The following is a 25,677-nucleotide window of genomic DNA, read 5'->3' on the forward strand; positions in this document are numbered from 1 at the left end:
GGCTCTGTCTGAGCACACAGACTGTGATGGAGTTCCTGTGGGCCCAGAAGGTAGGTGGGAGTGGGGGATGGCCGCACCTCTGTTCACCAAGCGGGTGTGGGGTATAAGAGTAACAGGAAGAATATCGTACCTTGTCAGTCTTGCAGTTCCCGAGTGTCCTTGGGGTGGTGGAAAGCAGAATGTGTTCTTTAAGCCCCAGGAATCTGCGAGAGTGCTGTCTCTTTAAATATCCAAAATAGTCAAGCCGCTTTTTAAACCTTCAAAATGGCAGTGCCCTCCGGACTGGGAAAAGTCCACAGCTCAGCCCGCCTTTCTCTTCACCTTCTCCGTTTATTCCCCAGCCACTGTGCACAGTTCTCTGTGCAGTCCCTGACTAGCAGGGTGATTTTTCGGTTAATTCTTAGGTCCTACCACCACTCGGGAATCTCCAAGCTGTCTGTACCATCAGGATCGCTCAGGATCGCTGCCAGACTGCAGCTCCATCTGTCTTCTTTTTTGGTATTTTCACACAAATTCTTCTGCTAGTTGGGGTTTAGTCCAATTCTGCATCCTTCCCTTCAAGGCTCAGGGGTCCAGGATTATCTTCTGTGTCTGTGTTAATTGGTTTCCCTTTTCTTTGTTGAAGAGGGTCTGTGTAGTCTTTCTGCCTAGTCCGCCATCTTAATTCCCATCCTTAACTGGTATTTCTTAAAGACATATTGGTATTATCACATCACTGACAGCATTGTATTTCAGGTTCAAATGTTCTTTTTGATGATGAATGCAATATCATTCCTCTTCAATTTGTCGTGCTTGACATGGTAGACCATTTTATTGCTGGATTCAGAATGACCAATACTAGTCCATTTCAGCTCACCAATGCCTAGGATATCAATCTTTATGTGTCCCATTTCATTTTTGACAACTTTCAATTTTCCTAGATTCATACTTTGTGCATTGTGTATTCTGATTATTAATGGATATTTGCAGCTGTTTTTTCTCACTTTGAGTTGTCCCACATTAGTAAATAAGGTCCTGAAAACTTTACTTCATCCCTTTCATTAAGGTTGTCTCTACTTTGAGGAGGCAGTTCTTTCCCAATTGTATTTTGAGTGACTTTCAACCTCAGGGGCTCATCTTCTGTGTCAGATAATGTTTCCCTACTGTTCCACACATATGTGGGATAGGATTTGCAACAAATGTTTTTGGAGGACACAGTTAAATCCATAACAAGCAGTAAGGATCTGGTCTAGAAAAATAGCAGTGAAAATGGAAAGGGGAATGAATGTAATTGACAGACTTTAAATGAAAAATGGATCTTAGTAATTGATTACATGGAGTAAGGAGGTTAGGTAAGAAAAATCTTTTGAAAATGATTTCAAAAGTAACACTGCAATTAATAAATGTACCTGCAGCTGTATTTATGCTCACAATGACAACAAAGTAGATATAAGATGTTAAATTCTCAGTCACAATGAGAACTGTGGTTTAAGACTATTTGATAAGAAGACACTGGTTGAGAAAACAATTTGGTGCTGGCCTTTTTAGAACTATTCTTATCACATGATGTAGGTGACCAATCCTTCTCCTTACAGACCCAAACTTACTATTTATCTATATGTTTGTAATCTTTATATTCACATTTTTCTTAGCACTTAGCTTTATTCTTCCACTATATATCCTCTTTTGTAGTTTAAGATTAGATTACTTTCCAAATTTTGTTAGGTGGTAGAATTCTACTTAGAGAAGCATTAGTAGTACTAGTGAAGAGTATAATCAAGAGTCTAAATGCTAAAGTTCAAATCCTAGTTATATTACTTTGTAACTAATATGACCTGGACATAGTATTTATTCTATACCACAATTTTGTAACAGTATTTATGTTACTATAATAGTATTCATAGTACCAGAAGATGAGCCTCTCAGGTTGGAAGGCACTCAAAATATGACTGGGAAGACCTGCCTCCTCAAAAATACAGATGACACAGTCTCGCTTGCTGAAGGTAAAGAGGATTTGAAGTATATACTGAGAAAGGTTAAAGACTATTGCCTTCTGTATGGATTACACCTTAACATAAAACTAGAATGCTTACAGATGGACTAATAAGCAACATCATGATAAATGGAGAAAAGATTGAGGTTGACAGGTATTTCATTTTACTTGGATCTACAATCAACACCCATGGAAACAACAGTCAAGAAATCAGATGTTGTATTGCACTGGGAAAATCTGCTGCAAAAGATCTCTTTAAAGTATTAAAGAGTAAACATGTCACTTTGAAGACTAAGGTGCATCTGACCCAAGCCATGGTATTTTCACTAGCCACATATGCATGTGAAAACTAGACAATGAATAAGGAAGACAGAAGAAGAATTGATGCATTTGAATTGTGTTGGTGAAGAATATTGAAAATACCATGGAAAATATATGGAGCTCTGGTAGCATAGTGGGTAAGGCATTTGGCTGCTAACCAGGAAGTCTCTGGTTCAAACCCACCATCTGCTCTGTGGGAGGAAGATGAGGCAGTCTACTTCTGTGAAGATTTATAGCCTTGGAAACCCAATGGGGGTTGCTATCAGAATCAACTTGATGGCAGTGGGTTTGGGTTTTTATACACACACACACACACACACATATACACAATTTCACATTTTTTAGATAAAAAGTATCTTGGGTATTTCCTTATTTCTTAAATATTTCAGTTGAGCCTAAACTGTTTTTTTTTCATATAGATGTATCAAGTTACTTAAGTTATTTAAAGTAAAATTGTGCATTATTTAAAATTTGCATTACTTTGTGTAGGATAATTGCTGTCACAAATAGACTTCATAATACATAATGATCAAATACAGTAGAAGTATAATTCTTGCTCCTGTGACAGTACTGGTAGATTAGTAGATGAGCAGGTTGCCCTTTTTCTATGCAACTTATTTAGGGTATTGGAGCTTCTGCCATTTGCGATGTCTGGTTATGCTTGGGACCATCCTCATTTTAGCCAGCCAGAAGGGAAAATGCAGAGAGACAGGAGCATGGTAGATTTTTATAGATGTGGTGCAAATACTTGTACTCACATTCCACTCACTAAAACTTAGTTATATCACCACACATCATGCTACTCAGGGAGCTTGAGAAATAAGGTTAGCTATATGCCAAGAGGAGTCCTTGAGTGGTACAAATGGCTAACGAGATTAGCTGCTAACTGAAAGGTTTGAAGTTCAAGTCCACCCAGTGGCACTGTGGAAGAAGACCTGGCAATCTACTGTTGAAAACTAAGCCATTGAAAACCCTATGGAGCATAGTTCTACTCTGATATACATAGACCAACTTGAGTTAGAACCAACATGATGGCAACTCATGGTTGTGGTGGTGATATGCCAAGCAAGATGAGAAGATAGATACTGATGAGCTAGTAGTCTGGGCTGCAAGTGACATGGCAACAGATACACAGATTAAAGCCTAAGGCCAGTCAATGAAATTACTTATTTCCTTATGAATAATTCTGAAAATTCTGTAACTTTCTATCTTGCAAATAGTTATTTATATTTAAAAAGAAAGATTGAAATTTTACATTCACTCAGGTTTACTTTTTCTGCTGGTTAAAATGAAAAACAAAAAATCCTTTGTATAGCCTGGAATTTTTTTAGTATTTATTTGTAATGGTCAATGATCATATTGTCTTCTGAGAAAAATTAAGTAATCCTAAAACCTAAATGTACTTTTTTTCCCGGTTTCCATTTTCATTATCAAAGATCCTATAGGTTGCTATGCAGAACCCTTTCTTAATGATAAATATCAGATTTGTCATTTATTATTTTTCTAACACAGTAATCATTTATGGTAGTTATTGTTGTTGTTAGGTACCATCCATTCACCTCCAACTTACAGTGACCCTATGGTAGTGTAGTGCCTAAGACACTTGACTGCTAACCAGAAGGCTGGTGGTTCAAACCCATCAGCCACTCCTCGGAAGGAAGGTTGAGCAGTCTACTTCCGTAGTGATACCAAGGAGGGGGTCACTATGAGTTGGGTCTGACTCGAAGGCATGTAACAATAACAACAACATGTACAACAGAATAATACACTGTTCAGTCCTGAGCCAGCCTCACAATCCTTGCTATACCTGAGCCCATCATTGCAGCCACTGTGTCAGTCCATCTTGTTGATGGCCTTCCCCTTTTCACTGACACTCCACTTTACTAGGCATGATATCCTTCTCCAGGGAATGCTCTCCTATGACAACATGACCAAAGTAAGTGAGATAAAGTCTAGCTATTCTCACTTCCATGGAGCATTCTGGCTGTACTTCTTCCAGGACAGGATTTGTTTGTTCTTCTGGAAGTCCATGGTACTTTCAGTATTCTTCGCCAACACCACAGCTCAACAGCATCAACTCTTCTTTGATTTTCCTTATTCATTGTCCAACATTCACATGCATATGAGGCAATTGAAAACACTATGGCTTGAGTTAGGCTCACCTTAGTCTTCATAGAGGCATCTTTGCTCTTCAGCACTTTATAGAGGTCTTTTGCAGCAGATTTGCCCATTGCACTACGTTTTCTGATTTCTTGAATGCTGCTTGCATTGGTGTTGATTGTGGAACCAAGTGATATGAATCTTTGACAACTTCAATATTTTCTCCATTTGTCATGATGCTTGCTTATTGGTCCTGTTGTGAGGATTTTAATTTTCTTTATGTTCTCCATACTGAAGACTGTAGTCTGTAATCTTCATCAGTAAGTACTTGAAGTCATCTTCACTTTCAGCAAGAAAGGTTGGGTTGTTTGCATATCACAGGTTGTTAATGAGTCTTCCTCTAATTCTGATGCTGCATTCTTCTTCATATAGTCCAGCTTCTAGGATCATTTGCTTAGCATACAAGTTGAATGAGTATAGTGAAAAGACATAACCCTGACACACTCCCTTCCTGATTTTAAACCATGCATTATCCCTTGTTCAAACAACAGCCTCTTGGTCTATATACAGGTTCCTCATGAGCACAATTAAGTGTTCTGGATTTCCCATTCTTCTCAATGTTATCCATAATTTGTTATGATCCACACAATCAAATGCTTTTGCATAGTCAATAAAACACAAGTAAACATCTTTCTGAGATTCTTTGCTTCAGCCAAGATCCATCTAACATCAGCAATGATATCCCTTGTTCCACATCCTCTTCTGAATCCAGCTTGAATTCCTGGAAGTTCCTTGTCAATATACTGCTGTGGCTGTTTTTGAATTATCTTCAGCAGGATTTAATTCTGTGTAATATTTATATTGTTTGATAATTTCACGTTCTGTTGAATCCTTTCTTTGGAATGGGTACAGTTATGGATCTCTTCCAGTCAGATGGCTAGTTAGCTTCCAGTCAGTTGGCTATTCCAGATTTCTTGGCATAGATGAGGAAGTGCCTCCAGAGTGGTATCTGTTTGTTGAAACTTCTCAATGGGTAGTCTGTCGATTCCTGGAGCTGTGTTTTTCACCAGTTCCTTCAGTGAAGCTTGGACTTCTTCCTTCCGTACCATTGGTTCTTGATCATACACAACTTCTTGAAATAGATAAACATTGACCAATTCTTTTTGGTACAGTGTCTCTGTGTATTTCCTCCATCTTCTTTTGATGTTTTCTGCATCATTCAATATGTTGCCCATAGAATCTTTCAGTATTGCAACTTGAGGCTTGAATTTTTTCTTCAATTCTTTAAGCTTGAGAAATGCTGAGTGTGTTCTTCCCTTTTGATTTTCTAACTCCAGGTCTTTGCATATTTCATTATAATAATTGACTTTGTCTTCTTGGAGCTGCTCTTTGAAATCTTCTGTTCAGCTTTTTTATCTTGTCATTTCTTCCATTTGCTTTAGCTATTCTTCATTCTAGAAGCAAGTTTCAGTCTTTTCTGACATCCATTTTGGTCTTCCTTTCCTGTCTTTTTAATGACCATTCGCTTTCTTTATATATGATTTTCTTGATGTTATCCCACAATTCATCTGGTTTTCTGTCATTGGTGTTCAGTGTGTCAAATCTCTTTTTCCGATGGTCTCTAAGTTCATTTGGTATACAGTCAAGGTCATATTTTGGCTCTCATGAACTTATTTTAATTGTCTTCAACTTCAAGTTGAACTTGCATATGAGCATTTGATGGTCTGTTCCACAGTCAGCTTCTGACCTTGTTTTGGCTGAAAATATTGAGCTTTTCCATCTCCTCCTTCCACATATGTAGTTGATCTGATTCCTGTGTATTCCATCTGGGAAGATCCACATATATAGCTGCCATTTATGTTGTTGAAAAAATGTATTTGCCATGAATAAGTCATTATTCTTACAAAATTCTATCATGTGATCTCTGGCATCATTTCTATCACTAATGCCATATTTTCCAACTGCTGGTGATTCTTCTTTGAATCTTCTAACTTTCACATTCCAATCACCAGTAATAATCAGTGCATCTTGATTTCATGTTTGGTCAATTTCAGACTGCAGAAATTGGTAAAAATCTTCAATTTACTCATTTTTGGCTTTGGTGGTTGTGTGTAAATTTGAATAGTTTTCTTGTCTGTCAGTCTGTCATATTGTGGTGGTTTGCATGTTGCTGTGAGGGTGGAGGCTATGCCACTGGTATTTCAAATATCAGGGTCACCCATGATGGACAAGTTTCAACGGAGTTTCCAGACTAAGACAGAGTTGGAAGAAGGAAGGGACCATCCACTTCTTAGCCCTGAAACATCAATGCTGTGCCAGAAGATGAGCCCCATCCTAACAATCGTTACTATGTTTGAGCCCATTATTGTGTAAATCGATCTCATTGAGTATCTTCCCCTTTTTTCACTGACCCTCTGTTTTACCAAGCATGATACTCTTCTCCAGGGACTGGTCTCTTCTGATGACATGGTCAAAGTATGGAAGATGAAGTCTGGCCATTCTGGCTTCTAACGAGCATTCCATCTGTACTGCTGCCAAGACACATTTGTTCTTTCTTCTAGCAGTCCATGGTACACTCAATAGTCTTCACCAAAACCACAATTCAAATGCACCAGTTCTTCTGCAGTCTTATTCATTGTCCAGTTCTCACATACGTATAAGGCTATTGAAAATACCATAGCTTAGATAAGGCTCAGTTTAGTCTTCAAAGTAAGTTTGGTCTTCAACACTTTAAAGAGATCTTTTGCAGCAGATTTGCCCAGTGTAGTACATCATTTGATTTCTTGATTGTTGCTTCCATGAATGTTGATTGTGGATCCTAGTAAAATGAAATCCTTGACAATTTCAAAACTTTATGTGTTTATCATGATGTTGCTGATTGGTCCAATTGTGAAGTTTTTGTTTTCTTTATGTTGAGGTGTAACCCATACTGAAGGCTGTGGTCTCTGATCAATGCTTCAAGTCTTCTTTATTTTCAGCATGCAAGATGTGTCATCTGCATATCTCAGGTTATTTATGAGTCTTCTTCAATCCTGATGCCATGTTCTTTCTCAAATAGTCTAGCTTCTTTGATTACCTACTCAACATACAGATTGAATAAGTATGGTGAAAGAATAGAACCCTAACACACACCTTTCCTGATTTTGAACCACACAACATCTCCTTGTTCTATGTAAACAGTTGCCTCTTGGTCTACGTACAGGTTTCTCAGGAGTACAGTCAATTGTTCTGCAATTCCCATTCTTCACAGTATTATCCATAATCTGTTATGATCTGCACAGTCAAAAGCCTTTGTGTAGTCAATAAAACACAAGTAAAAAATCTTTCTGATGCACTTTGCTTTCAGTTAAGATCCATCTGACATCAGCAGTGAAATCCCTCATTCCACCATTGAGTTGTTTCTGACTCATAGTTACCCTTTAGGAGAGAATATAACTGCCTCATAAAGTTTCCAAGCCTTTAAATCTTTATGGAAGCAGATTGCCTCATCTTTCTCCCGCGGAATGGCCAGTGGAACTACCGACCTTTTGTTCAGCAGACAAATGCTTTAACCACTATGCCGCCAGACATCCTTTTGTAGATTCTAGAGATATATAGGTCTTTATTTTAGACATGGATCCATCAAGAGAAGTTGAGTTTCAGCTCATGGACTCCACAGCTACTAAGTTGGTCCTTGAGGTGAGCGTGAAGTCAGGCCATCTTGTTTATTGTTCTTTCTTGTGAAAGAAAAAATCAGGAATGCCCATCTCATTTTTTAAAAGTATAATATCTGTGTACATACTTCAAGAAATATACCAAAAATGTTTTGAGGCTAACAGAGAACCAAAAAACATTTATGAAACCAATCTATCTCAGTTATTATTATTAATTTTCTATTTAACAATGAGCTTTTCCTCCTTGCTTTTTCTTAAATTATACCTTTCAACACTATGGCTAGTTTCAACCAGCAAGATTTTAACTTGATTGTAACCCTGAAAAATTGGATTATATAATAGCCTGAATATCTTCTTTGTTACTTTTCCTGAATCTGGGCTTTAAATGCCAGGAAGAAATTAAAACTGGGGCCTTTTGAGCCTGCTTAATTCAGTACTTTTAGGCACAAAAATCCAATATTCAGAGCAGTGTTGATATTTGAAGAGGGTCAGTTTTTTTAAAAAGTTAATAAAAGAAGTACCCTTCTGAGTCAATGATGGATTGGGATAACATAAGAATAACATGAAAAAGGTCTGTGGTGGCTGATGTTCAGCAGACATAAAGTATTTGCTTTCTTTCAGTAAACTGGCTGAGATAAAAAGAAAAAAGGACCTGATACTTTCATGAGACATTAAAAAATGATTTAGTGTGCTTACAGCTGCATCTCAATGGAATTATGCAAATTAAGCAATGGTAGAGCATCTGCTTTCTAATGTTTTTGCTATCAAAGGATACACAAAATAACACTACAGTAAACAGAAATAGTTTAACAATATATAAAGTATTCACAAGATGTAATGCTTTTTTGGGGGGGCAGGGTATGAGGGAATTATGTGAACATGAATTCTTTCCTATCTAAGAGAGAATTTTTTATGAATAAAAGTATAATATGAATATTAGTATTTTTGTTTATTGTAAAACTTCACTGATTAATATTCAAAACCTCATTGATTGATGCTATAAGAATGGCATGGCTGTGGCATCTAACATCCTCTAACTTCAAAAGGGGGAGGATGATCAAGATCAACCGCCCAAGGTTGATTCTTATGTAGCAGAGGTCAAACATGCCTCCACCCTCCAGCCATTTTACCAATTCTGACACCAACCATCCCTCCCAACAGTACATTTGACTTCTTCGTTGGGTTTGATAATCTATTGCAATTACAGACAAAAGAATTACAGACAAAACTCACAATTATGAGGTTTATTAAGGAACTAACAGGTTACAATTCAGGATCAGAAACAACTTCAGGATACACTTCTTCAGCAGGACAGCTGCTTCTCAGCAGTGCTTGCAGGCATGCCTCCAGCCCTTAGCCTTTTGGTCCAGTAGTCTTTTGGCCTCTGCCCTGCTCTGACAAGTGTTCCAAAGCTCTTTTAGCTCCACTCATAAGTGCCCAGATGCCCCCTACTCTGCCGGTAATACTGGACCCAAAGGGGCTCAGCTGTAGCTCTATGGGTCAACAAACTTAGTTTCACCAAGTGCCCAGAGGCACCCTACTCTGCCAACAAACCTTCAGCCCAAAAGCGCTCAGCTTTCTCACTCCATAAGTCTGGAAGCCCACCATGCTGTCTCATGCAATATCTTAGTTCTGCTGCCGCTGTTTATCTGTCGCTGTTTCTCCCCATCTCTCGCTGTCTCTGGTGTTACAGCTTTCTGTCTCCTAGATCTAAGAGATACCCAGCACAGGGACCTGGGATCCAAAGGTTGCACCCTGCTCCCATCTCTTCTTCTTGGTGGTAGTCAAGTTCCCCCGTAATGGAATGGCTCATTTTAAGCCTAGCAGGATGATAAAATTGACCAGTCCCCTCATTAGTGTTCCATACTCCTTATTTGCATGGTCCCACCCCCATAAGGTTGCCAGGCTCCTTATTTACATTATTAGCAAGCTATCCAATCCCCTTGGTGGGCCACAAGCACCTCAGATTTGCATAGCCTCACCTAGTCATTTGGTGGGAGTTACAAAGACTATGGCTAGAAGGCCTTGTTAAGTAATTCACTGTACCCAAATAGGGACTGCTTTTAAATGAACTAGGGCAATGGTTAAGGAGCTTTGGTGGTATAGTGGTTAAGGCATTTGGTTGCTAACCAGAAGGTCAGTGGTTCAAACCCACCAGCTGCTCCACTGAAGAAAGATGAGGCAGGCTGCTATTGTAAAGATTTACAGACTTGGAAACCCAGTAGGGGTTGCTATGAGTAAGAATCAAATCAATGGCAGTGAGTTTGGTTTTTTGAGGGCAGTGGTTCTGAAGTTTATTAATACTAAGGCTGTCTTTTAAATTTCCCCCTAAATGATGCCATGTTTTGAACAAGTTGTCTGCCACATAGTCAGTTTCCATGTGTTAAGTAATAACTATTTTTTTTCATTTCTAATTAATCCAATAAATATAAATATGTATTGTTTATGTATAGTTTCCAAACAGAATGCGATGACCATACATGAGTATTATGACACTCGTTTGATGTAACTATAACTAAAAGCAGATACTTGACTGTTTATCTGTCTCACATAGTCTTAAACGTAAACATCTAATATTTGTTCCATTTTTCTGAAGTATTAATAATAACCTGTGGATGCTGATAAACATTTTTGTGCATTTTCAGAACATTAACAAAACATTAAGGAGTTCTGATGGCACAGTGTCTAAGGCATTTGACTGCTAACCAGAAGGTTGGTGATTCAAACCCACCAGCCACTCTGTGGAAGGAAAATGGGGCAATCTACTTCCATAAAGTTTTACCGCCTCAGAAACCAGTAGGGGTCACTATGAGTTGGAATCAACTCGATGGCAGTGCGTTTTTTTTTTTTTTAACAAAACATTAGATAGCAGAACTAACAAAATAGGTAAACTTTAATTGTCTAGAGCAACACTGTCCAATAGAAATATAATGTGAGCCACAAATATAATTTTATTTTAAAGTTTTTAGTGGCCAAATTAATAAAAGTAAAAAGAAACTGATGAAGTTAATTTTAATAATATGTTCAACTCAATCTATTATCATTTCAACATGAAATCAGTTGAGAGTCAACAAAACCCAACCCAAACCTGTTGCCATCGACTTGATTCTGATTCATCACAACCCTATAGGACAGCGTAGAACTTCTCCATAGGGTTTCCAAGGTCGCCATGAGTCAGGATCAACTCGATGGCAGTAGGTTGATTATTTACAGAAGCAGATTGCCACATCTTTCTCCTGCAGAGTGGCTGGTAGGTTTGAACTGCCGACCCCTTGGTTAGCAATGGAGCACTTAGCCACTGTGCCACCAGGGCTTCTTTATCAACCAACAGGGATTGTATTCAGCAATACTAGGAATTCTTTTAATTCAATAAGGGAAAGAGACCTGAATAGTTATTTCACAGATAAAATATACAAATGACCCATAAACATTAAAAAATATGCTTAACCTCCATGCCATTTCACTTTTTGCATACTTTAACTGGGAAATATACAGGGGGAAAGACTCTAGGAGATGTAATTCCAATATAGACAGGTTGACAGTTGAACAGTCCAGCAGAATGAGATATCAGTATACATTCACCATACTTATAAAAATTAGAAAAGACTGAGAATACCAAATGTTGATGGGGGTTTGGGGAAGGTGGAATTTCTATATATTGCTAGTGGGAATGGAAATTGGTAGAACTTTATTGGAAAACTTTGGTATTATTTGTTGTTGTTGTTATGTGCCATCGAGTCGGTCCTGACTTATAGCAACCCCTCCTTGGGCTTCTGAGGCAGTATCGCTATGGAAGTAGATTGCCCAACCTTCTTTCTGAGGAGTGGCTGGTGGGTTTGAACCCCCAGCCTTCTGGTTAGGGGTCAAGTGCCTTAGGCACTAGCTACCAGAGCTCCTTGGCATTATTGTTGTTGTTGTTAATGTGCTTTCAGGCCAGACCTGACTCATAACGACCCCTCCTTGGGTTTTTGAGGCATTATCACTACGGAAGTAGATTGCCCCATCTTCCTTCTGAGGAGTGGCTGGTAGGTTTGAACCACCAGCCTTCTCGTTAGCAGTCAAGTACCTTAGGCACTGTGCTACCAGAGCTCCCTGGCATTATTTAGTGAAGCTAAATATGTGTAATCTATTAACCAGCAAAAGTCATGTTTTATATATTATTATATATTATAAGTAAAGTGTTCACAGGAACTTTACTTATAATAGCCAAAGACTGGAAACAATGCAAATAATCCAACAGGAGAATGTTTCATATAATTAAGGTATAAAATCTGTTGCTGTCAAGTCAATTCCAACTCATAGCAACACTACAGGACAGAGTAGAACTACCTCCATAGGGTTTCCAAGGCTATATATCATCATGGAATCTTCATGGAAGCAGACTGCCATGTCTTTTTCCCACAGAGCAAACCACTGGTTCAATCAGTGACCTTTTGATATGCAGTCAAGTGCTTAACCACTGTGCCACCAGGGCTGCTAATTATGATATACCTATTGCTATCACATCAGTTCTGAGTCACAGTGACCCTATAGGACAGAGTATAAGTGCCCCACAGGATTTCCAAGGCTGTCATCTCAGAAGCAGATTGCCACATCTTTCTCCCACAGAGCAGCTGGTGGGTTCAAACTGCCCACCTTTCAATTAGCAGCCAAAAACTTTAACCACTGTGCCACTAGAGCTCCAATTATGATATAATCGTCATGAAATGTTAGGATTAAGATTAAACTACAACTATTAAACTATTAAATTAAACTACAGCTATATGGCAAGGCACACAAAGGAATATATTGCATGATTCCATTCATATCAAATTTAAAAACAGATACAATTACGGTGTTAGAAATCAGGTTAGTGTACGTACATTTGGGAAAGTGTTTTGGAGGTTATACAAGGAGACTTCTAGGTTGTTGATAATGTTTTATTTCTTAATAGGGTCATGGTTACATGAACATATTTTCTTTGTGATAAATCCATTCAGCCATACACTTATGGCTTGTGTACCATTTTGTGTGTATGCATGATATACTTCAAGGATTAAGTTTAAAAATTAAAAAATAAAGAATAACTATGATAAATGGAAAATAGTTATTAAGATATTTTGCGTTCCTTTTTTCACACTTGGAAAAACGGCAAAGAGGCCACATGTTCTGACCTCCTCTAATCCCACAAGAGGAAGACAGGGTTACCAGCAGTAACCCAAGGCCTATTACTGCAAGGCCAGACATGCTGCCTTCCTCCAGCCCTTTCTCCAACCGTTCCTCCCAGAGCAGCCACCACCTCTCTCCTGGGTTCGATAATTTGCTGCAGTGGCCGCACAGAACTCAACAGATTATGAAGTTTATTAGGGAAGCCCAAGCTACAATTTGAGTTCAGGAAAAATGCTCAGTCTCTCTCTCCAGCCCACTGCCCCTCAGCCAACAGTCTCTTACAGTTTCTTTCCCAGCAGCACGTGTCTCGTTCAGGAGCGCGTCTTCCTCCACCAGCAGTCAGAGAGAGAGTTCTGCCTCTAGGAGGCCTCCTTTTGAGCCCGGCAGGGTGGTCAAACTAGCCAATCATAGCATCAGAACTCTAAGCATCTGAGATAGAGTGGGAACCTCCCAGAACGTTGTATTGTGCCACGCCCAACAGAAATACTCCAGGTGGATAACATTTACAATCAGGAGCTCCTCAGTTGCTCATTCCACCACTGAGTTTACAATGACTTATGGGTAGAAAAGCCATACAAAGTAATTTACTACACTGCAACACTAAACCTTGAATATTCAGTGTGTGCTTTACACTTACAGCGTGTCTCAGTTCGAACCAACCACATGTGACTAGTGGTTTTCTTATTGAACATTGCAGTTCTAGAGTCCTCCCATTTCAGAGCTTCTCTGGGGTTGCGTCTTTCCTTGGGGTATTATACAGGAAAAGTAGAAATTGTTCCTCCCAAGTACCTCATCTTAATTTTGCTACTACTTTTTGTTTTCATAAAATATTGTCTGTGTAAAACAGATGGTGGTATCTTTATGCAGGTTCACAGGACAGCTAATATACCAGCATTTTAGAGATTTGTTATTGCTGTATTGGCCATTTTTCACTGGACTATTACTTGTTCTAAAACTTTTTATTGGAGTGTATCACACATACAGAACATGCGTATAGGAAAGGACATAAGTCAAAAGTAATTTTTGCAAAGTGAACATAGTTGTGTATATTCAAGAAGTAGAACATTACCAACACCCCAAAGCCCCTGCCTTGTACTGGCTCCCAGTCACTACCTGAGCAGAGGAACTCAAATTGTGAAACCATGGATTCATTTTGCCAGTTTTGAACTTTGTATAAAGGAAATCATACAGTATATACTTTTTTTTTTTGTATATTTGGCTTATGTCACTTAAAACTATGTTTGCTCTTCACTTATCCTGTGATTATTAGCTAAGGTTCTTTCATTCTTGTTGCTGTGTAGCATTATATTGTGTGAATATGCCACGATTTCTTTATTCATTTTATTTTTGATAGACATTTATAAAATTAATCATATGGTTTTCAGTTTTTTTGCTATTATGATTGGTACCATTATGAACATTTTGAACATTTTGAACATGGCTGTGTTTGCATTTCTGTTTGTACATACCTATAAGTGGAATTGCTGCACCATAGTATATGCATATGTTTAGTTTAAGTAAATAATTGCCAAACAATTTTCCAAAGTGGTTGTACCAATTTGTATTCCCACCAGCAGTGTGTGAGCATTTTAGTTGTTCCATGTCCACACCAACATTTGTTATATTTCTGTCTTTTTCGTTTTAGTCATACTGACATTCACCTATCCTAATGTTGTCATGTTATCAGAAGGGACCAGTTCCTAGAAAAGGACATTGTGCTTGATAGAGTAGAGGTTAAGTGAAAAGAAGAAGACCATCAACAAGATGAATTGCCACAGTGACTACAACAATAAGTTCAAACATAACAATGATTGTGAGGATGGCTCAGGACTGGGCAACATTTCATTTTGTTATATGAAAGGTTGCTGTGAATCAGACTGACTTAACAGCACCCAACAAGAACAATTGTAGTCTTAAGGATGAATATATGGTAAATGAGTGTTATGTCATTGTAGTTTTAATCTATCCTTCTCTGATGAATAATGAAATTTAGCACTTGCCTTGTTGGTCTTTGGATAGCTTCTTATGTGAAGTTCTTATTAAAATTTTTGCCCATTTTTGAATTGTACTATCTGACTTTTTTTCATTGATTTTAGGAGGTGTTTATATAATTCTAGATACAATTTCTTTGTTACATATATGTATCTATTCCATAGCTTGTGTTTTTCTTCTCTGATTAGTGTCTTTTGATTAATTTCTTAATTGGAATGTAGTCCAGTTTAACAAAAAGTTTTCACATGTTTAGTGTTTCTTTGTGTCCTACTTGAAAAATCTTTGATTCTAAGTATACTGTAAGATTATAAAAATATTATCTTGTTTTCTTCTAGAAACATTGTTATTTAACCTTTCACATTTAGCTTATTAACCCATCTGAAATTATTTTTGTGTATGGTGTGAGGTAGGTGGTCAAGAGTCATGATTTTCCATATGGATATCTAATTAACATATATTGAGGTGTCATACCCAACGTGAATCTGTGACTTTATTGTATTGGTCTGTTCTGTTTCATTTTGTTTAATTCCCAAACCAACTCTTTTTAATCAATCAAAGTAGTGTAAGTGTGAGGATCTCCTAAAGTGAGAGAATTCTAGAAGTTAGGTGCTGTCTTAGTTAGAGTTCTCTAGGGAACAGAACCAGTGATATATACATAGGTAGATATTCATTTCTAATTGTTTCCATTATTCCATGTTGTTTGTAAAACCTTACTGTCCTGAGAAACAAGTCTACAAATACAGGTATAATCGTCTCTCTTGCTTATAACCCTTTAATAACTTCTCTTTGTACTCATTATATAACCCAGACAAGGCTTACCTTTCCACACTCATCACACCTCAACCATATGAGCCTTTCAGTTTCTTTAAAGAGACACATGCTCCCTACTTCTGTCTTGAATGTGCTTCTTACCTCTTTTATCCTTCCTTTACCTGGTTATTCTTTAATTCTTAGGGCAAGTATTTCTTAAAGAAGCCCTCTTTGACTTCCAGAGTAGATTTGGTCTTCTCTGTTTTATGCTCTCATAATGTTATGTAATTCATTTTCAGAGAAGCTGTGAAGCTGTTCTAGTTTATAAGCATATGTTTGCACTATTATTTTTTCAGTTTGTTTCTCCGATTAGAACACAAGCTCCAAGGGGGCAAGGATCGCATCTGTTTTGCTCATGACTATCTGCTACTCCTTGTGTTTAGCCTATTTCCTGGCATATGATAGGAGCTAAAAAATACTGTTTGGTTATAATTTTATATTTTATGTCTGTGATATTTATGTAGTTTGTAGAGAACATGTCATTGACATTTATACAGTCCATAGAGAAAAATTAGAAAAACAACTAAATCCCACAAACTACTGTTGCTCTCTCTGGTGTCCTAGGGAGTCTAAGAGATTCTAGGGTAGGAATGCTTTTCCTAGCTCTCTGGATTGGAATGTACCCTCACCTAGATTTTCACATTCTTTGAGTGTTTTTCCTTTTCCTTTTTCTCGAGTGATATTTTTATGCTTACATTGAAAGCCCTACAGTCAGAAGATAGATCATGTTTACTATAAATGGCATAAAACTGCCCAAGCAATGAGTGTGTTATATAGATACAATCAATAAGCAAATAAGCTATGTGGTATTAGCCATGGATTTGTGTAACTTTCTGGAAATGGTATTGAATTACCAAAACACAGAGTGGGATTTATTTATTTATTTTGATATTCCATATCAGCAAAAACAGCATATATTAGAAGCTTGGAAAATTCTTAGTTACAATTTTATTCCCCTCACTATTTGTCTTCTTCCTCTTCTTCTTTTTTTTTTTTTTTTTTTTAATGTGTTCTTTTATTGCTATCAATTGGCCTCTGATCACTGCTTTTGCTATGTCCCAAAGATTTTTTATGTGTTCTGGGGGAACTTTAGTCTTTCTGTTCCCCTTTTCAGAGAGAATAACACATTTGATCACCTTCTTGTCTCTGTGTCTCATTGTGGTCTATCACTACTGTTCTTAATTAAAAATGAAAATTCTCTAATAGAGATATCACCTATACTGATAATCTTATTGATGAAATTCATAGGATCATAGATATTATCTCTAAGCTGCTGTTAGTTGATTATTTCCCATTTTTATTCTAGAAGAGAGCCACTGATTCTCATCAGTAAGAAAGTAAAATTAAAAGGAACATTAATAAGGATTATGTTTGCAGAGCCTGTTTATTAATTCCACAAATGTTTATTAAGTATCTATTTTTGTGCCAGGAGCCTGGTAGCACAGTGCCTAAGGCACTTGACTGCTAACCAGAATGCTGGCGGTTCAAACCCACCAGCCACTCCTTGGAAGGAAGGTTGGGCAATTTACTTCCGTAGTGATACCGCCTTGGAAACCCAAGGAGGGGTTGCTATGAGTCGGGTCCAACTCCATGGCACATAACAACAACAACAATATTTTTGTGCCAGAAGTTGGAGAAACTCAGAGAAAGACGAGCATTTTTTTATTTCAAATGATAACATTCTGATAAGAATTGACTTTATTAGCTGTGTTAGTTTTCTCAGGTGTAGAATGAGAATGATAAAATACAGAATGAGAATGATAAAATACCCATCTCGTAAAGTTATTTTGAGGAGTAAATAAGATAGTACATGTAAAACACTTACCCTAGTGCCTAGCATATAATTAATTTTTATTGCTATGAAACTTTGTCCACAGTTAGCCTCTTATTTATTTTATTCTGTTTCTCCCCAGTTATTCTTCTCCACATTGGCATCAGAACTAAATTTCTGAAATACTTGTCTGATTTTGTATCCTCTTCTGTACTATCTTCCGAATATGGAAAAGACTTTAGTGATTTTCTGTTGCTTGAAGAAGAAAAGTTTCAAATGCATGGATGGCATTTAGCCCCTCACCACTGACTTTTGCCTTGACCACCCACTTGTTTGCAACCCAAATAGGCCTCACACAGTTATACTTACTCACCTTGACTTGTGTCCTTGACTTGTATCCTCCTTCTGCCTAGAATTTCCACTGTAGGCCTTATCCCCTCTTCCCACCCCCAACCTGAAAAACAGTTCTCAATGGACAACTCAAATGCCATCTCCAGAAAGTACCATCTCCAGAAAGTTACACAAATCCATGGCCAATATCACATAGCTTATTTGCTTATTGATTGTATCTATATAACACACTCATTGCTTGGGTAGTTTTATGCCATTTGGGAGCTCTGGTAGCATAGTGGCTAAGGCACTTGACTGCTAACCAGAAGGCTAGCGGTTCAAACCCACCAGCCACTCCTCAGAAGGAAGATGGGGCAATCTACTTCCGTAGTGATACTGCCTCGGAAACCCAAGGAGGGGTTGCTATGAGTCGGGTCCAACTTGACGGCACATAACAACAAACAGCAACAACATGGACAACTCAAAGATTCTTCTTACTCTTTCCAGGCAGAATTTTTTGATCCCTGTTTATTCATCTCCCTTTAGCATCTATCACATATTATTAGTTAATGACATAAGTCTTGTTCACCCATTAGCTTGTGAGTTCCTTGAGAGCAGGGACCATGTCTTACCTAAACTTAGTAAGCACTCAGTAAAAACTTGATGAAATAATGTACTGAGAACTGATTTAATTTAAATGTGGTTTTTTGATTCTAGGTTCTGGGCATTGTCCAAAACATGAGTGTTTTCCAGTGTCCAAAATGTAAGCACAAGACTCCCATTTTTGGCAGTGATGGTGCAAGGAAACTAGCACGGACCCTTGATCTTGATGTTCTAGGTAAGACCATAGGATGCTATTTTGCTTATGAGTGGCAGAAGGGAAAGTGTGGGGATGAGGCATGGTAATGAAGAGAGTCTCAGAAAATGATGAATTGCTTTGATTTTGTGTTTTAAATTAAGTCAGTGTAATAGAGTCCTATGTATTAACCTTTCTTTGCCTTTTTAGAATACTTCCTTAGTGGAAGGCTGTTTAAATAAGGAGTTTTGCTCTGCCAACTATGATAATAACATCTTCTATAGATTATAACTGCCTATGACTTGAATTTGAGTTGTGTGATTTGAATACTGTGATATAAAGCCTATATTTTAAATAATGGTTATGAATTTGTTTGCTAATTTGGGGACACATCTCTTAGTATAAGCAAATATATGTGAAAATACCTGTTCAATATGTTGTAGCAGCCTCTGGAGGCATCAATTCTTGGCACATATGTAAAAATGCCTTCCTGGTCAATTCTGCATGTTTTCTGTAATCCTTGTATGTTTACCATGTCTATAAAATATGGCACCTGAAATTTACATTGTGTACACTGTTCACTGCAATGAATTGAAGGATTAATTATGAGGAGAACTCAAAGCAAATCATGTGTTAAATAAAGCACATATTTTGGGTAAAACATGATTTTCAAAAGTCCATGAGCAACTTAATTGACTTTTTAGAAAACATGTTTTTATATTCTTATTATGAATGAGTTTCTGTTGTGGGCAAAGACATGTTAGATATTGAATAAGGAAGGCATAGAGTGAATTATTAGTTTTTGGTAGTTAAAAATTAAGATCCCTTAGAAATTGAGGAATTTGAAAACATTCTCTATTATAATTAAATTTCTAAAAGTTGAAGTTAAATGTATTATTGTTATTATGCATTTGCACTATAGCAGACACTACAATACCAGGTGAATACTGATGATATATTTTGATATATTGCTGTAATTATAGGCACTAATTATATTCTGCAACTGTTTTTCATTTAACTAACCTAGAAGGTTCAATTTCCTAAATCTGCATAATAACATAACAGATTGACATTCACTTTTATAATAAAGTAAATGTGTAATTATAATGGCGTTACTGAATTATGTTGGCAATATTATAATTCCCTAAATTATAAATGGGTGGTACAATTTTGTAAGTCAGTTATTTAGAATTTGGAAATGTCACCTGGAGAAACAATCTCACATATGGAAGTTCCATCTTAACAGCTCACAAATATACACTTACCCTGAAAATGAATCAGAAAAACTGATTACTGATCATAGAAAGTGGACAGTGCTACAGACTGTTGTGTCTAACAGTATTTTGGGAAAAATAATTCAGAGTCCCAACTTAAGGACACAGCTCCTCCTTTTAATGCAGTCATGGAGTTCCAGAGAGGATTCCTATGAACTGAAGCAGGGATTCCAATAACAAAGAGATTGGAATTGGGATTGAGGAGCTGAAAATGGGGAAAGAGCTTGCATAGCCATGGCCTCCTGACTTGTTGAACCCCATAAGCACCCTTATTGATCTTCACTGACTCCCTTGGAAGCCTCTTGATCCATTGGGTTGTGGGTTTTTTTCCCCTCCCCCAACTTTTTATTGTGATTTGGGTGAGAGTTTACAGAGCAAATTCATTTTCCATTAGACAGTTCACACACATTTTGTTTCAAGATATTGATTGCAATCCCCACAGTGTAACAGCTTTCTTCCCACTTCTTCCTTTTGGTTACTTTTTCCCTGTGTCCTCCTTTCTTTTCCATTCCTGCCCTCTGAGCTTTCTCCCTGTGCAAATGCTGCCCTTCTGATCTCCCCTGGTTGGTTGTTCTAAGGAGTGCACCTCCCTGGTATAATTGTTGACTTCTTAGGCATATCTTTTATTTGGCTGAAGTTTAAGGTACGGGAGTAAGTTCAGTTCCAGGCCCAAAGCATAACTAGGGGTCATAGTCTTGCGGGTTTCATCAGTCTCTATTAGACCACTAAGCCTGGTCTTTTTTATGATTTTAAGTTTTGTTCCACATTTTTCTCTCACTCTGTTCATGTTCAGGATTTTCAATTTTGATCCCTTTCTGAGTGGTTGGCACCATCTAGTTCTGTTTTCAGGGTCATGTAGGCTAAGGTTCTGTGGTCCACTAGTCCATTGGGTTGTGTTTTAAATGATGTTTTTTGTAACATGGCACTTCAGAAACTATATTTATCTATGTTGTTGTTGTTGTTATGTGCCGTCAAGTCAAACCCAACTCATAGCGACCCCTCCTTGGGTTTCCAAGGCAGTATCACTTCAGAAGTAGGATTGCCCAACCTTCTTTCCGAGGAGTGGCTGGTGGGTTTGAACCGCCAGCCGTCTGGTTAGCAGGCAAGTGTCTTAGCCACTATGTTACCAGAGCTCCCATATTTATCTATAGGGACAATAATACGAAGAATAGGTAAGATCTCTGACAATCACAGAGAAAGCCTTTTAATCCATACATTTCTAAATTATACCCTCACTTCTTCAGATCGAGCCCTTCAAAGATAAATTTGCACTAAGACTGCTCCTCACTGATTTCCCACACATTTAGGCATTTTTATGCCTCTCCAGCCACAGTTAGTCTGTTTCGCCTCTTATTCTGCTACCTGTTGTTTTCTAGTAAGAGTTCTCTCCTTCCTGGTCTTTTCTTCTGTGCCTATAGGTAGGATAGTCACTAGTGACTAGAAATGAAGTCACTAGGTAGTGACTGAAGCTAGAGGCTTTTCTTCACTCCGGCAGCTGCTGGCTGCTGAGACTGACAAGCCCAAGGTTGACAAGTAAAAAGGCACATTCCTGATGTTACGAAACCATACAACAGGTCATTAATTCAAGTCCATTGAAAGTCCCAAGGTCAGCAGAGCATGGCAGGCTGCTCAAGAGCGACACGGCTCCATGCAGGGTTCAAGCTTGCCATAAACTAGAGACCATTCCCCAAGGCTTCTGCTTATATACAGGAAGCAGACCATCCCTAAGGTAACTGCTCAGCTGCTCACAGTAGATCCCACCATGGAGTTGATTGCCAGTCTCATCATGGGGAATAACTACCACCAGCTGCCCAGCCACTCAACTAGGCCCAGCCAAGGTGACATACTACCTTAACTACCACATGTGGCTATTGAATATTTAGGAAAGACTTAAAGCATTGATTAAAATTTCAAATCTTACTGGGTATCTGTTCCTCTATCATGTACTTCATAATATAAATTGTAAAAGAATTGTATTTTTGTAACATATGTAATTTGTGTATTATTTACATTGCCTGGTATGGTGCTGAATGATTATTTAAATAAACACCACCACCACCACCACCACCACCCCCACACCCCCACACACACACATTCCAGTAACCTTTGTGTGGATTTGGAGTGGTTCAGAATACTGAGTACCATGAGTAATAGTTAACTCTTCCACTTCCTTACTGAATTTCAGATATCAGCCTTTGGGCCTCATTTGTGATGATGTGTTAGGAAGACTGTATTGGATGCTGTATCCTAAATTCTAACACTTTATAGTAAAATGCCCCCAGGAGAGTCATACAACCTCTCTGACCTCAGTTTTCTTATCTTTATAGTGGAGATTCTTATCAAATACTTCCTGAGATCTCATCAAGCTCACAAGTTACAGATAGTGCTACATACATTAATAAATGTAAGAAAAAATAATTCTGATACAGAAGCAGGTAGTTGAGATAACAACCTGGCCTTTAGAACCTAAACATATTGGTAAGTGAGGAATGGGTGTATTTTTCCTCCTCATCTTTTGCTCTTCAATTTCATCTTATTATGTGGTTTGAGGTATCAATACCAGATATTAAAGGAGCTCTGGTGGCCTAGTGCCTAAGGCATTTGACTGCTAACCAGAAGGTTGGTGGTTCAAACCCCCCAGCCACTCCACAGAAGGAAGACTGGACAATCTACTTCCATAAAGATTTACCACCTTGGAACCCAAACAGGGTTGCTGTGAGTCAGAATTGACTTGACAGCAGTGAGTTTTATACCAGATATTATAGGAAGAAATGATTCAGAAATGTCTTCGAAGCCATTCATTGCTGGAATGGAATATTCTTTCCTCCAGCAAAGAATATATTAGAGGGCTTATCCCTTGAGTGGGGGCCACATAGTTTTCATAAGTTCCTGTGTAATCACTGTACTAATCTCAGCTGGAATATTTTGCCTGTAATTTTCATTTGAAATTTCTTTTTTCTGAGGTTTAGCAATTTAACGATAGTCAGAACTCAAGTTGATTTGAATTAGTTTCAAATTTTGCTTCATTCTGTAGTTCAAATAGTAAAATTCCAAATGCCTATGTGAACTTTTCTTATACTAATGGATATTTGGTTGGCTCTTTCAGGAGACATTCCTTTACACCTTAATATAAGGGAAGCTTCAGATACAGGCCAGCCAATTGTGTTTTCACAGCCTGAAAGTGATGAGGTAAGTTGTATTTCAAAATACATACTTTTATTTCTTTTTATAATTAGAGGATATATATTTTTGATGTACAGAAAAAAATTGGGAAGACCAAGCTTATCAATTTACAGTACATATATTTATAACAAGGGTTAGTTAACTTGTCCAAAGTAACTTTAAGTTTTCACTATCTTATAAAATACACATGCCAGTGCTGGCTATCAACTAGACAAGTTCATCTATGAAGAATCACCACCCTCCCAGTTTTCTCACTAATCACATGAACAATGAAAGTTTGTAAAATTCTTATCTTAGTGGCCAGCAATACTCTAACTGCCCAAGGTTATTATATTTCATTCTTAGAAGTTGAGCTGATTGTTGGGAGAAGGGAACGGAACCTAGTATAAGAAAGGATTGAGTTGGATATAGGGAAATTTTATAAACCATTAGAGATGAAATTTTCATTGCAGTTATTTTAGCAAATATGTTTGGTGAGGTACAATGGAAAGACAAGTAGTATTTTATTAGCAAACATCATTTGGGATATAATAAATAGATTTTCACAGTTTCTGAAGCTTTACAACTTTAAGTATAAAATACTGTATTTTAATCTTTTTATAAAATCAAAATAAAATCTATCCTATGTATACATACATACATATATATGTATGTATATATCTTCTTTCTTAAGTAGCACTTGTAAGTTAGAAACCAAGTCATTGTCTGGTACATCAGTTTTGTACCATTATGTGGTACATCTGCTCCCTTAAACTATCTTCTATAGTTTTTCTTAGCTAATAGGTGCAACTTTAGAGTAGTAGTATTTTATACAACGATAACTACTGCCTTTTCATTCTAGTTTTCTTCCTCTATCTTATATTCTGTGAACTGGCAAATAAAAGAGCCAAGCTTGGCTAGAGCTGTGAATAAAGTAAGAGTAAATTGACAGGAATCTTGTATAAGTAGAGTAATTGTGAGTTATCTTTACAGGGGCTCAGAAGTCCTTTCCCTTTCTTAAGAGTAGGCAGGTAGCGTACAGATGATTGAGTTGCTGGGAATATACTCTCTGAGAAAATACAATGAAACATTTATCATTGTTTTTCTTTTCTCTGCTTTTTAAGTATTAAATATCATTTTTTTATAAATCTTTTAGATAAGCAAAAGTCATAATCATTTCTGTTTTTCATAATTAAATTCTGGCAGTCCCGACTGCCATAGATGTGCTTTATGGAGTGGATGAAAGCTTGTATGAAAATTGAGGCATTTTTTAAAAATAATTATACAGTTTTAGATGCTGCCTGAAAACACACTATTTAAAAATATTCTTAAGTTATTCCTTATGAATAAGAATAACTACTAGTTTATTTCAATTATGAATTTAGACTTTTTTATACCTATATTGTTGGTTTATTCTTTGAGATTCTTGAAAACCAAGGAGCATTTCAAGGGAGTTAAAGGAGTGTAATAAAACAGAACATACAATCACAAGATGACAAATACTGTATGAACCCACTATTATAAAAAAAAGTCAGGGAAAGTTTTACATATAGAAAGAAACATTCTTTGATGGTAACCAGGGATGGGAGGGGAGGTTAAGAGAAATCACTGACTAGATAATAGACATGTATTAATTTGTGTGAAGGGAAAGGCAATATACAGTAAGGGGATGATCATCACAATATCACTAAGGCAAAGAAAGACCTGGAGTGGTGCACAAGAGTTACAGACAGCAAAGGAACATACTATTATATACATAATCATGCATTATCAGTAAAAACAAACAGTAATCTAAGAGTGGATACATAGGCAGATGGGCAAGTTGACCAGGTCTGGGTAGGGGAACAGGACTATACCTACATAGGTTTGGCAGAGGATATTTCTACATACTTATTTATATGTACTGTAAATATATCCATATATATAGTAGGTAATCAGGGAGAAAAGTTATGAATACTTCTTAGCCATAACCAAACATCTTGATGTAATAAATCATGGGGCTTGCAGGCTTAGGACCACAGTCTTGGGGTTCAGCTAACTCAATTGGCATAACATAGTTTACAAACACAATGCTCTACATCCTACTGTGGTGAGTAATAACTAGGATCTTAAAAGCTAGCAGATGGCCATCTAAGATGCAACTATTGGTCTCTCTCTGCCCAAAGCAGAATAAAGAAAATCAAAGCCATATGGAAACAAATAGTCCAGACATGCAAACCTCAGCCTCCTCCACCTGAGACCAGAACTAGGTAATGCCTGGCTACCACTACTGATTCTCTGAAAGGGATCACAGTAGAAGGTCCTAGATAGACTGGAAGAAAAATGTGGAACAAAACTCAAAATAATAA

General features: G+C 37.4%; 1 protein-coding gene across 1 annotated transcript in view; it reads left to right on the forward strand.

Moving 5' to 3' along the window:
* NUBPL (nucleotide binding protein like) overlaps positions 1-24,787 on the forward strand; it is a 43,641-nt gene extending 18,854 nt beyond the window's left edge. The window contains exons 3-5 of the mRNA XM_007938585.1: positions 18,815-18,935; positions 23,274-23,356; positions 24,752-24,787. Coding sequence (XP_007936776.1) covers positions 18,815-18,935; positions 23,274-23,356; positions 24,752-24,787 — 240 coding nt within the window. The remainder of the gene's footprint in view (positions 1-18,814; positions 18,936-23,273; positions 23,357-24,751) is intronic.
* Positions 24,788-25,677: the final 890 nt, after the last annotated feature.

Source organism: Orycteropus afer, unplaced genomic scaffold, assembly GCF_000298275.1.
Source record: "Orycteropus afer afer isolate SDZICR_OR568_19922 unplaced genomic scaffold, OryAfe1.0 scaffold00051, whole genome shotgun sequence".
Taxonomy (NCBI): Eukaryota; Metazoa; Chordata; class Mammalia; order Tubulidentata; family Orycteropodidae; genus Orycteropus; species Orycteropus afer.